Source organism: Macrobrachium rosenbergii, chromosome 42 (assembly GCF_040412425.1).
Source record: "Macrobrachium rosenbergii isolate ZJJX-2024 chromosome 42, ASM4041242v1, whole genome shotgun sequence".
NCBI lineage: Eukaryota > Metazoa > Arthropoda > Malacostraca > Decapoda > Palaemonidae > Macrobrachium > Macrobrachium rosenbergii.
The window spans coordinates 38,941,072-38,956,321 of NC_089782.1; the positions used below are offsets into that span (position 1 = coordinate 38,941,072).

General features: G+C 33.2%; 1 protein-coding gene across 4 annotated transcripts in view; it reads right to left on the minus strand.

Moving 5' to 3' along the window:
• LOC136828285 (carbonic anhydrase-related protein 10-like) overlaps positions 1-15,250 on the minus strand; it is a 455,301-nt gene that overhangs the window by 393,443 nt on the left and 46,608 nt on the right. The window contains exon 1 of one of the 4 annotated variants that reach the window (XM_067086159.1): positions 7,837-8,056. The exons of 2 other annotated variants lie outside the window; for them this stretch is intronic. In XM_067086159.1, coding sequence (XP_066942260.1) covers positions 7,837-7,912 — 76 coding nt within the window. In that variant the 5' untranslated portion in view covers positions 7,913-8,056. Of the gene's footprint in view, positions 1-7,836; positions 8,502-15,250 lie in introns of those variants that run through there. One more of the 4 variants, XM_067086161.1, reaches the window with a different exon arrangement.

Consider the following 15,250-nt stretch of genomic DNA (forward strand, 5'->3'; position numbering starts at 1 on the left):
GATGTAACCAAGAATAGTGATTACGGCTGAAGCAAAGAAATGCACTTTAACAAGCCGTATTAAGTAACCGCAATACTTGAGCAAAATATTTCAGCACTTCTTCCTAAGGCATTCTGCTGACGTCAGGATTCGCATTACCGCAAATATTACATAGGGATGTCGACGCACACAACCGGCAGAACACGAGTTTGATTCCCGGGAGAGGAGAAATGAATTAGGCACATCCCACTGTAAACATTTTTGCCAATGCTGACTGAATTTTTGCACTGTTTACCTAATAATTTGTCGTATGTGGTAGATGGCAACCAGGTTTGAAATGGACAAGGATATAGTAACCCCATCTAAACTGAAGAATCATACAGGATATATATATATATATATATATATATATATATATATATATATATATATATATATATATATATATATATATATATATATATATATATATATATAATAATATATGTGTGTGTGCTTTTTAATATCAAAAACTCGTGATATTAAAAGAATTGTTCTATAATTCTACAAATGTCACTAGTTATGCAAATATACTGCTAGAATAATGGTACACACATCCAAGCAACTCACTGATTATTTCATCCATGGCTCAAAACATCTACGTCCAATAAAACAAAATCATATCTCCGGCTTTTTGTTGCCCACGTTATACAGAAATCTCTTCTCCCTTTGTCAAACAATTATCTTTTAATTCATAAAGTCCAGAGTATACCTTCTCCTGACAGCCTTTTCCTCGTCTTCATAAACTGGAGTCACTGACCTAAAACCTTCATTTTTCGCTTCATAGAAATCAATAAACCACCAACAGGAATTTTTTTACCAATAATTATAGTAGTGACACCATTCAATAAAACTCGGTCAATCAATCGTCAAGCACTTACAAATAAATCCCCCAGTTCGATTAGATTCACACCCATTCATCCATATCACGTCATACGATCACGGGTAGAGCGCTGTTTCGTCACAACCAGATTCAATACAGATCTGCGGAAAAAATTAACGCGATGCAGTGGCACACATATAAAGGCTACGAACCTTTTCGTAATGGCGAATAGGTCACGAAGACACTTCAAACATCAGTTGGAAAATAATACAAGGATGTGAGATACGCCACATGAAGGCAATGATTGTCCCAGGACGCAGCCATAATGGCCAGTAAATTATATAAATATATATATATATAATATACATTACATATGTGTGTGTTTGTATGTATGTATGTATATTATTTTAAATATATATATATATATATATATATATATATATATATATATATATATATATATATATATATATCAATATATATATATATATGTATATATACATCATTAATGTATATATATATACATAAATGTATATATATACATAATATTGTAGTACAAAAATATACAGCTAAAACCAATATATATACATATATATATTTATTTATACATGTGTGTATCAGCCCAACCATCAAAAATATCTGAATGCAAAGAGCCCACAAACACAGCCAGCACAATCGCCAAGCAAATCAGCCCACCCTCAGAATGCACACACACAAACACACACACACACACACACTCCGTGTCCCATTAACAGCGACTTCCGGAACAGCCTTGGCTAATCGTTTATTGTGGCGGTGTGTCTGGAAATCAAAACAGACGTTTTCAGGATAAGCTTACAGAGGAGGTCTGTGATCGAGATCGGCAACAAGTGGTCAGGTCCGGTGGCAGATGGCGGCTTTGATCTCCCAAGGAGAGATGAATGACCGAATCAGTCAAGATGAATAAAAGGTACGAGCGGAGAAGAATAAATGGATGACTGCTTGAGTGAGTGAGGACGGATGAATAAATGAGCGGGGAGGTATGAATATATGAGTGAATACGGATGAATTATGAGACGAGATGAACGAGTGATCTCTCAAGGCAAGATGAATGACCGAATCGGTCAAGATGAATAAAAGGAACGAGCGGAGAAGAATCAACAAATGAGTCACGATGAATGATTGTGCCAGTGAGGACGGATGAATAAATGAGTGGAGAGGCATGAATGTATGAGTGACGATGAATGAATGTATGCCACGGGGTGAAAGACTGTGAGAGCAGATATGAACGAATGCATGAATATAGGTGAATGACGGAGTGAGTCAAGATGAAAGAATAGTAAAATAGAGAATAACGAATGCATGAATCAAGGCAAATGAAAGAATGAGTCAAGATGAATAAATACAAAAATAAGGAAAAAATGAATGAGGCATGATGAAAGAGTGATTAAGGCAAGATGAACGTTGGAGGTTATGAATGGTAAATTGAAAGAAAAAAGTATCTGCTGATAAACTAAGAATGCAAAATAAGAACTTGACATTTTCATATTAACAAATTTCACATTTTTCCTTTTGCTTGTTTTTTTACTTTGTTAAATTCAGTCTTTACTACAGTATCCCAATAAACACATTTCTTTTTGCTTTCTTTTACTTTGTTAAATTCGATTTTTACTGCAGTATCCCCTTTCACTAAACACGGCAATCGGCTCTGCTCTGTTGCATCCAAAACAAAAATAGAAGCATATAAATTGTGTGAATGATTTCAGTGAACTAGTATGTCGTGTCAGCAAAGTTTGCTAATAAGATTCTGACAAAATTAAAATAACAAATATGCAGTAGAAGTAATTAACCTTTGAACTTCATTTCGTGTTACATTATCGGATTTTTTCCCAGGAAACCAATATCAAGCAGATACCTTAGTTAAGCATCCCCAACCATGACCTATGAAGACCGAAATTCTTTTCCCTGACTCCAATAGAACTACAACCCTCGCATTTCTGTCCAAATTCTCTCTCTCTCTCTCTCTCTCTCTCTCTCTCTCTCTCTATTCAACCCTCACATCTCTGTGGTTATTTTGTCCAAATGTTCTCTCTCTCTCTCTCTCTCTCTCTCTCTCTCTCTATATATATATATATATATATATATATATATATATATATACAAAACTCGCATCTCTGTAGTTATCTTGTTCAAATTCTCTCTCTCTCTCTCTCTCTCTCTCTCTCTCTCTCTCTCTCTCTCTCTCTCTCTCTCAACCCTCGTATCTCTGTAGTTATCTTGCCCAAATTCTCCACCACCCCACTCTCTCTCTCTCTCTCTCTCTCTCTCTCTCTCTCTCTCTCTCTCTCTCTCTCTCTCTCTCTTGAATAAAAGTTTGATAAAACTAATAAAATATTGATAGTTACTCTTACCAACATTAACCTCAGAGAAGTGATTTTCCATATATTTATTTGTGTTAACAAAACATTACTGACAATTTTTATTATCATCGTTATTACCAGAACACACAGGAAGAAACCCCATCATGTAACCTCTTCAAGCGATTACCAGGCACATATTTAATAACCATAATAAGTAATCAGTATCATCATAATACTAAAGATATTCATAAAACCGTCAGTATTAATTATCATAATTACCGCATCAATACGAAGAGGATTATATAAAAAAAAATATGTAAATATTAACGAACCACGAAATGAAAAAGAAAGCCAAACCTGTAAATCACCTGTTTCCAACACAACGCTACATCGAAAACATTCAAAGCTCATCTAAACATAATTTTCAAAATGTGGAAGTTTTAATTTCTATACGAAACAGGCGAAATTGAAAACTATTGCCATAAAAATAAAATTGCATTGTGTCAGTGAATTAATTACGTCCCACCAATCAAGAATACATATACATGACAATTAAATAATTATTGTTAATGGATAAAGTCTAATTTTTCACGATATTATGATACTCATATGTAGGTTCAGGCAGAGTGGAGTGGTTAAGTTCTATATTTCACCCAGATTCAATTTTAGCCCTAGGCAAAAACGGCACCAGGCGCTGGAGAGAGAGAGAGAGAGAGAGAGAGAGAGAGAGAGAGAGAGAGAGAGAGAGAGAGAGAGAGAGAGAGATTTCCCTTTGGAGCCCTATTGGGTTTATTGTCTGTTGAATTTGTCCGTAAGAGTTTCCAGCTGAAGATTTAGAGAGAGAGAGAGAGAGAGAGAGAGAGAGAGAGAGAGAGAGAGAGAGAGAGAGAGAGAGAGAGAAACTGTTAAAAATAAAAGGGTCAAGTATCTCGCCATCGATCACAATTCCAGATCAAACACTCGGCAAATATTACCTCGGAGCAGCAGATGACGATGACGTTTAGATAATTATTCAGCGAACTGCGCCGATCCTCATTTGACATCTCTCTAACGTAAGTATTGGACCTCCACTTCAGAGCCTTCTAACCTACTCGGGACGTAACTCGACATTCTTATAACGGGACGTGATATTTATCTTCGGAATTTCAATCTCGTGTTTTTGTTTCGATGACTGAATTTGTCAATTAGGCTCGGGGCTGATTATTTTGTTTTTTTTTTCGTAAGGGGTTTAAGGGCAGTGAAATTTCTTTTATACTATATATATACAATTTTTTTTTTTTTTTTTTGACTGAAGTGAAATGCTCTCATAGCCTTCGATAGTTTGATCGAAATGGAACCCAGTATTACATGCAAATTAAAAGATGTCAGGACGTCTAAACTGCCTTGACATCAAAAGGACGTATATGAAATTAAAACTTGCCGTTCATTCACACAGAATACATAGCACTGCATAATACATGTATATAATATTCATATGAATCCCCTAAAACTAAAAATTGCTTCATTCACGCAAAATACATAGCATTGCATAATACATAAATATAAAATACATATGAATCCCCTGAAACTACGAATTGCTTCATTCACACAAAGCGTACAGAATTCCATAATACATAATTATAATAATCATAATGAATCCCCTGAGACTAAAAATTGCTTCATTTACACAAAATACACAGAATGCATAATACTACATACCTATATATAATATTTATGTGAATCCCCTGAAGTTAAAGTTGCTTCATTCACACAAAACATACAGAATTCATTATGATTATAATGATCGTAATGAATCCCCGAAACTAAAAATTGCTTCATTCACACAAAACATAGAGAGTTCATTATGATTATAATGATCATAATGAATCCCCTGAAACTAAAAATTGCTTCATTCACACAAGACATACAGAGTTCATTATGATTATAATAATCATAATGAATCTCCTGAAACTAAAAATTGCTTCATTCACACGAAACATACAGAATTCATTATGATTATAATAATCATAAGGAATCCCCCGAAACTAAAATCTGCTTCATTCACACAAAACATACAATATTCATTATGATTATAATAATCATCATAATGAATCGCCCGAAATTAAAAATTGCTCCATTCATACAAAACATACAATATTCATTATGATTATAATAATCATAATGAATCTCCTGAAACTAAAATCTGCTTCATTCACACAAAACATACAGAATTCATCATGATTATAATAATCATCATAATGAATCGCCCGAAACTAAAAATTGCTCCATTCACACAAAACATACAGAATTTATTATGATTATAACAATCATGAATCCCCTGAAACTAAAATCTGCTTCATTCACACAAAACATACAGAATTCATTATGATTATAATAATCATAATGAATTCCCGAAAATAAAAATTGCTTCATTCACACAAAACATACAAAACTAAAAATTGCTTCATTCACAGATAACATACAGAAATCATTATGACTATAATAATCATAACGAATCCCCTGAAACTAAAAACTGCTTCATTCACACAAAACATACAGAATTCATTATGATTATAATAATCATCATAACGAATCCCGAAGCTAAAAATTGCTTCATTCACACAAAACATGCAGAATTCGTTATGGTTATAATAATCATAATGAATCCCCCGAAACTAAAAATTGCTTCATTCACACAAATTACACAGCATTCATTATGATTATAATAATCATAACGAATTCCCTGAAACTAAAAATTGCTTCATTCACACAAAACATACAAAACTAAAAATTGCTTCATTCACACAAAACATGCAATATTCATTATGTTTACAATAATCATAACGAATCCCCTGAAACTAAAAATTGCTTCATTCACACAAAACATACAATATTCATTATGATTGTAATAATCATAACGAATCCCCTGAAACTAAAAATTGCTTCATTCACACAAATTACACAGCATTGCACAATACATAAAAATAAAAGCTATAATAGCGAATCCACCTCACATGCAAATGATTACCACCTAACCGGAATGTGGCCTTTAATCATCACCCACTAAGAAAGACATTCTATCAAAATCATGGCGTCAACATTCCCATAAATTACGTTCAGAATTACAAATGTTATTAGGCAGCAAAAGGAAATTGACGTTTATTATCCAGCTTCATAATAAAAAAAAATACTTCGCAATCAGCTGGGTAATTTGAACAACTCTTCATACCAGAAACGTAGTCCAGCAAACTTTTGTTAGCAATATCTTCTCTTGTTTTCACAAATAAATTTTTTTAAATTGCGAGCTTTATTTATCTGAGAAACGGCATTGTTTTATTTAACTACCTACGTGCATAAAATTCCTCTTAAGTAAATCATCTATAAAAAATGAATTAACATTTTGTAATACTACTTTGCGAAAGTTAACTCATTTTTTTTAAATATTAACTTAAAAAGTCATACATCAAATTCAAAATCCTAATTACTGCAATTCAGCAGCAAATGGAAATTATTGGTTTTCAAAACGAACTTTAAAATAATCAGTTTTTATAAACTAAATGATAAAACTATTACACTCTAATTACGTCCCAACATAAAAAAAAAAAGGTATTTCAACATTTTTTAAATAATTATATAAATCACGCAATAAACTGCAAAAGTTATTCAGCGGTAAACGAAAATTAAGGTTTTTTAAAAACATTCACATTGAGAATAGTTTTTCATTAGTATAAACTAAATAATTATTCTTTTATTACCCTCAACCTCAACTCAACATTATAATCATTCATTCTTTAAATATCTAAAGACAGGGAATTTTTTCTTTCGATAAACTCAATATTTTCAAAATCCTATTAAGACCCTACAGAAAAATACAGGTCGCAAACTATAAAGCTTCAGATCTCTTCGCAAGGATTCGTTCAGTAAAACGAACTTCACAAATAAAAGCCAAACATATACAATGCACTAATTCATAAAGGATTTCAAATTTGTTCGTGAAATGGTGTTGATCTACAATATAGTTTCGGGCAAGATTACTATTAAAAAAGTGTGGGGCAGTTTTTAATGATAAATCTATCTCCATACTATGCGTGTTTTTACGTTTGGGAAAAAAATATGGTGTTAAAAGTAATCCTATTGATGACAATTCATCATTATATTGATGTCCAGCACTATACAATCAAACTGAGAGCCCAAAATATTAAAATATACTGTTGACTTTTTTATGGTATATCATTATTTAAAAAGCCAGGAATTATCATCCTCTGAATTATAATCATCATCATCATTAATATTACTCATTAATATTCTCATTACCCTTTTTATTTATGACAAAAAAGTCAGAAAGCTATATTCTTAACACATACCAGAAAAACATTTAGTGATGGCAAAAAGTTAACTGAATGAATGATAACTATAGAGAAAATTCAGAAAAACGAGGTAAAAACGACAGTAAGAATAACATTAATCTTCTCATCCCCAGAGAAAGTCAAAATTTCTTTATCACAAAAACCACAACAGGAGAACGAAAAGGTTACTTAAAAATCAGATTAAAAAAAAAGAGATAAAACCATAATAAGAATAACATCAATTTTCTCATTCCAAGAGAAAGAGTCAGAATCTCTTTGTCACAAAAGCGAAAACTTGAGAACGAAAAGGATACTCAAATTGGATCCTTACCAGCCACATCCACCAATATCAGAAGGATCCCTAGGACTCCTGGCAGGTGGGTAATCTGTTGGATTATCCTCTTCATTCTGGAGGACTTTTCGTGGGGCCTTGGAATGGGACTACGAAGGACTGGAGGCGAGAAAATAGGATTCTTCGAAAAGGATCGACACCACCACTTGACATGAAATGGAATATTTCAGTTACGTCAAATGCAAATAATCTGACGCTCAATGATGTTTATTTTATTCCTTTTTTTGGGGGGGAGGGGGAGTTAATTTTCAGTGAAATGCAGAACGAAAGCACTGCAATATCTAGAATATACTGTTTTCTCTCTCTATCTCTCTCTCTCTCTCTCTTTCTCTTTACGCAACGCCTCCCGAAAGGTTCCGAAGAGTCAACTCATTCTCATCATCACCACGACCTCGCGCCGTACAAATTACATTATCGCAAATCACGTGCGATCAAAACGAGCTCTATCTGTCAAAAACATGTTTGACCGAGGCTCTCAAGCCGCCACTATCATTCGAGGCGACATGCCTTATTCCGCGAATCCCGAACGGCTCGGAGCGAACACAAACTGGCATCTAGGAGGGGGAGAACAAGCGATTCCACGTGGGGCGGATGCAGGAGGTGGGAAGTTTGTGTCCCGTTCCCACGAAAGCTAACGGGAGACTGACTGACATCGCCTGCCCTGAAGCCTACTGGCCCTGCCAAGCTACGACCCCATGTCACTGGCTGCCAGATATCTTGTTGCACCATCTACAAAATCGCGCAGGATCAGACCCTCCTAAGAGCTCCTCGCTCTTTCATTCAGTGCTCTTATTTTGCCTTGTTCTGCAGTCTATTAAAGGGCTTGCTAACAGGAGAGGGCTATTATTCTGAATACTGCACAAAACCCTGAGAGCAACATGGATCTTATATATATATATATATATATATATATATATATATATATATATATATATATATATATATATATATATATATATATATATATATATATATATATATATATATATCTGTAACTCTTTCCCATGCGTTCATTTCCACACACACACACACACACACACACATATATATATATATATATATATATATATATATATATATATATATATATATATATATATATATATATATATATATATATATGTATATATATATATATATATATAATATATAATATATATATAGTATATATATAATATGTATATATACATATATATATATATATATATATATATATATATATATATATATATATATATATATATATATATATATATATATAAATAAGGTTGACTTCGGAAAAATGACAGCGGACATTGCTCCATTCGTACCTACAATGCTGATTCACGTATTCTTTCATCTAAAACCGATCTATCCAGCACTTTCTACGTCCTCTTTCCCTCGTTCCTCCCAACGCTTATGAATTATACCCGTTTTTTACCAACCAATCGCTCTCTCTTCTCTCCACATGACTGAATCATCTCCCTATCGACTTCCATTCCCCCACATGACCAAACTAACTTCACTCCTAAGAGACCATTTTTAGCACTTTTAAAGTATTTCCAAATTTCTCACCCCTTCCGTCTTTCTTAACCCACATCAGATACAGAAATAATTCATCTCAGCGAATTCAACCTTCCCTAGTTTATTCAAATTCAACGTCCACATTTCACTTCCCTAAAGGGAAGGTGGTTCAACAATCCCTTCAGCAATCCAATTTTAGCTAAACTGACACTTATCTTCCGAATCTTTTGCATACATGCCGTACATACCTGGCTGCACCTAATCTAAGATTCGCCTCTGTTTCATCCTACAATAGTTTATAACATTTACTCTACCACAAATTCGATTTAGACTTTTAGTTTTCTGTAAAAGAAAACTATTGTACCGGCTTTGTCTGTCCGTCCGCACTTTTTTCTGCCCGCACTTTTTCTGTCCGCCATCAGATCTTAAAAATTACTGAGGCTAGAGGGCTGCAAATCGGTATGTTGATCATCCATCCTCCAATCATCAAACATACCAAATTGCAGCCCTCTAGCGTCAGTAGTTTTTGTTTTATTTAAGGTTAAAGTTAGCCATGATCGTTCTTCTGGCAACGGTATAGGATAGGCCATCACCGGGCCGTGGCTCATACAGCATTATACGGAGACCACCAAAAGATAGCGGTGGCCTTGATTATATGCTGTAGTGACTGAACAGAAAACTAGATTGCGCCGAAGAAACTTCGGCACATTTTTACTTGTTTTCTTTTGTAAACACTTTGGAACTTTAAAAAAAACTCTAATTTTCTTCGCTTTAGTTAACCTCTTTCACGAGCCATTTCACACTCCATTCATGATCTATTTTCTTACCACTGCTCTGTACATATACTGAATGCCACTTCTCTGAAATCTGCGTTATGTCATCTATAAAGATATTAAATAGCTTGGAAACAAAATAAACCCGTTCTCAAATAACTTTTAAACGAAACCTGTCACTCCCCACCCTACATACTTTAGTTTAGAACATGGCATTACATCATTGAAACGTTTAACCACTCCATATTACAACTCTATATTGCACAACAAAACTTTCCTTCTTTACTTTCAGACTCTTCACTTTTCGTAATGAACACGAGCCTCAAACCTATCACTTGCCTAAATCCACTACGATTCTCATATATCATTTCTTATAACATCTACCAACCTCAGTCCAAATTATACCAAACATCTCCCCAGGTATTCTGAGTAATGTTATAGCCCCCTGAGATTTTTGCAGTAACCTCCCTCAACCTCAACATTGTGCTAAGGAAAACTTACACACATCACCCATTTCTTTGAAACCTATCTCTTATCCATACCTACCTTACATACCCTGATAAGGTCTTCAATTGAACTTCTAGAGCTTCACTGCAATATCTCAAGTACGGTCTTTCTACTCTCCGACCAACAAATTGCACTCTCTCACATTCAACAGTTTTTTTTTTTTAAATTCACTCCATCAACTCGTTCTTTGTTTTTTTCAGACATCATCCTTCCACTTATATCTTTTATTCCAAGATCCCTTAGTTCATTAGCCTTTCTATTTCCATGTACTTCCTTATAAAATAAGCTTATGTTTTCCGCCATGACAGGGGACACTCACTTCTGTAAGTAGTTACTCAATGTGAAGTCTGACCTTAATCTTTTACTTTTTGGTTACCTAGTCTAACCTTCAAAAGTCAAACTTGGCAACCTTGCCCTTTATCATTCATTAGTATGAAAACTATGCTAAAAATATATAACCAAATATCAAGATTCCAACCTTGAAAACCATCATCCCTGTAAAGGGAGAATTGGTTTGCATGGCAACAAATCGTTAACTCGGGAGAGATTTCTTCCTGAAATTCTATCACCCCGACAAGACCACTTATTATATCTGCCAGGTCTCATCGATACCTGTTCTCGTGGCCTTGAAATATCCAACTGAAAAAACCCAAACATCGATGCAGGTGAAGAGACTTTGTGAATGACACATGGGACACTACGCGTTACTGTGAAAATATCAATGAATGGCTGCCGTATTAAAGAATATAATTATCTTTTATTAATCTTCAACCGATAAAAACCGCAGAACAAATATCACAATTAAATAACTTATTACGACAGAAATCAATGAATCGTTCGCCAACTTACAGATAATCTTCGGGCAATTCAGACAAGCTGAGAAATAGAATGCTACAATCATGATTCAACATACCTTTGTGAACGTGACATTAACTATTATAAGGTTACTACGAAGCATAGATATACTTAGGCGGATAATGACAAGTCGTCATGAAGATAATAATTCGCATGAAGCCTCTGTCAACATATTCACGGGCAAATAACATATGAGGTGATAGAGAAACAAAATCAATAAAATTCCCTAAGAAGATGACACTATTCATGAAAAATATCTTGCGACACTTCGGACTGGCAAGAAAAATATATGAAAAAACTGACATATATTTACCAAGAGATTTTTCTAATATTCATTTTATTAACTATAAATAGCGAATATACAACATTTACATACATGGAAACAAAATTAAAAAGTTCATTTTGTTTATTGCTTTACGGATATTTCTCGTTATTCTTATATCTTTTAATATATTCTAATTATGGCACCCTAAACATGCAGTTGTAGTGGTATCTAAAGTTCCGGCAGTAGGCTTCTTCAACATCAACCTGGGCAAATATGACTCTATTACTCAGAAGAGCGAGTTTACTATAAGGCGAAGTTAAAACTGTCCTCTGGTATCAAAATAAGCACAAATCAGAAACAAGTAAAATATGTGCCGAAATTTCTTCAGCGCCATCGAGTTTTCTGTACAGCGTATTATCACGGTCACCGAAAATAGATCCATCTTTCGGTGGTCTCGGTATAATGCTGTATGAGCAGAGGCCTATGAATCTTCAACCACGGGCAGGTGGTGGCCTATCCTATATCGTTGCCACGAGCACTTTTATGGCTAAATTTAACCTTAAATCAAATAAAAACTACTGAGGCTAGAGGACTGCAATTTGGTAGGTTTGATGATTGGAGGGTGGATGACTAACCTACCAATTTGCAGCCCTCTAGTCTCAGTAGTTTTTAAGATCTGAGGGCGAACAGAAAAAGTGCGGACAGAAAAAATTGCGGACAGAATAAAGTGCGGACGGACAGACAAAGCCGGCACAATAGTTTTCTATCACAGAAAACTAAAAACTAGTCTCATGACTATGTACGCGCACAGGAACTGACGGCCTGATATCTGCAGCCATTTAAAACCCATCAAGAGAAATACTCAAATATTTATATATATATATATATATATATATATATATATATATATATATATATATATATATATATATATATATATATATATATATATATATATATATATATATATATATATATATATATATATATATATATATATATATATATAAACAAGCATGCTTCAAACCATCAGAACAAGATATGAATATATGCAGATGCACCGCAGAGAAAAATGAAACACTAGTTGCAAATCCTGATAGGGTTTCTCCAATTATTATCTCCATTGGATCCGCTTCATAACGTTTACCAATAATATATATATATATATATATATATATATATATATATATATATATATATATATATATATATATATATATATATAATATATATATATATATAATATATATACATATATATATTTATATATATATGTATATATACATACATAAAAATATATATGAATATTTATATATATTTACAATACAAATATAAAATATATATATAGTATATATATATATATATATATATATATATATATATATATATAAATATACATACATACACATTTACATAGTATAATATATATATATATATAGTATATATATATATATATATAGTATGCATATGTATATATTCAAGTAATATTTTTAACATCAAGCCATTTCCCTTCACGGAGTGACTGTCGTTATAAGAAATGACAGTCATCATCTGAACTGCAGTACATGGATTCTCATATGTACAATAACCATGCAAATTCAGACCTCGTTTACATTTATGATTTTTACAGTTAAAAAAAAAAGGGGAACGATTCTGCAAGTCCCCGGCCCTCCCCCCTATATCTGGTAACTCACACCACGAAGGCACGAGAGCAACGATAATGCTATTAATTCCCGACTTTCTCTACGTGTGAGAAAGTGACTGCCGTTGGCTTCAAGTTACGGAATTCACCTGTTACTTAAGGAGAATTTCCCCACCCAAAGGGTCCACAACCCCTTTCCTGACGAAATATCTATCTTGGGTTACAGTGCATTAGGCAACCAAACCATTGGCACTTCCTAGGGTAACAGTGGCCTGATAAAACCGCTTACTACCAACACAAAAGCAGTCAAATTCATATATATATATATATATATATATATATATATATATATATATATATATATATATATATATATATATAATAGATCGTATATGTATATATACATTTATATATATAATATATCGTATATATATATTTTATATAAATATATATATATATATATATATATATATATATATATATATATATATCGAGAGACGTAGTTAGTAAAACAGATATTGTATATTAAAATCTCAAGAACACTATTGTTCTTTACAAAAATGACATTTAGACTAAGAACCTTTATACAAAATGACGTTTAGACTAAGAACCTTTATACAGACTCTAACGATGTAAAACTTCCAACGTTCCTGGGGAGTGTGTGTGTGTGTGTGTGTGTGTGTGTGTGTGTGAGAGTGTGAGAGAGAGAGAGAGAGAGAGAGAGAGAGAGAGAGATGGCACGCACCACCATACCAGTGTCTCAGCCGTAGTATCCGCCCATCACTCAAAACATCACACTCCACAAACAAAAACGCCCTTATCAACACGTCACGCCGATCCAACAGACAAACACACAGACAGACTGACAGACAGACAGACAGAAGACGGACAAGAGAAGCAGCAGCGGCAGCAGCAGCGACGTAATGGTCATCAGATGGTGAAGAATCGGAGGGAGGTTTCCCCCCTTCAGTCAAAAAATCTAGATAGATTGCCGAGCTAGACATCAGGGATGATATCGAGTCCCCGCGGCTTAAGAGTGGACTCTGGAAACGCCGCCTCCCCAGAAAAGTGTTGCACGAATTTTCAGAGGGGGGAAATAAACTACATCGCGCCGCACTAAAACTACAAACGTGTTCCTGGAATTCATGCGCTTATTTTCTCGCTTCCTTCCGTCTGTGTTTTAATCGTTTACTTAAAGTTTTCACCTGTTTATTTATTGATTTAACTTAGGTTTTTAAATAAGTGATCTCTTCTTTCTGCATTTCGCATTACCTTCTGTTACTTCTTTCTGATGAACATCATATTGTTTGGAAGCTTGAATTTCAAGTCGATGGCCCCTATGGTGGGCTTGTTCCATATGAATAGGGTTCACCTTCTGAATAATAATAATAATAATAATAAATAATAATAATAATAATAATAATAATAATAATAATAATAATAATAATAATAATAATAATAATAATAATAATAATAATAATAATAATAATAATAATAATAATAATAATAATAATAATATTGGTAATAGTCCTCTTTCATATAATAATAATATAATAATAATAATAATAATAATAATAATAATAATAATAATAATAATAATAATAATAATAATAATAATAATAATAATATTGGTAACAGTCCCTCTTTCAAGCAAGTGCTATTGAAAGAAACTGCTACATCAGCTACTGTTACAAGGAAAATAGAGAAGACTCTATGCAAGATCAATGCAGCTGATGCAGCAATTTCTTTCAATAATAATAATAATAATAATAATAATAATAATAATAATCCTCAAAAATAACTCTTTACCGTTTGATAAACGTCCACGTAGAATGAGAAGTTATGAAT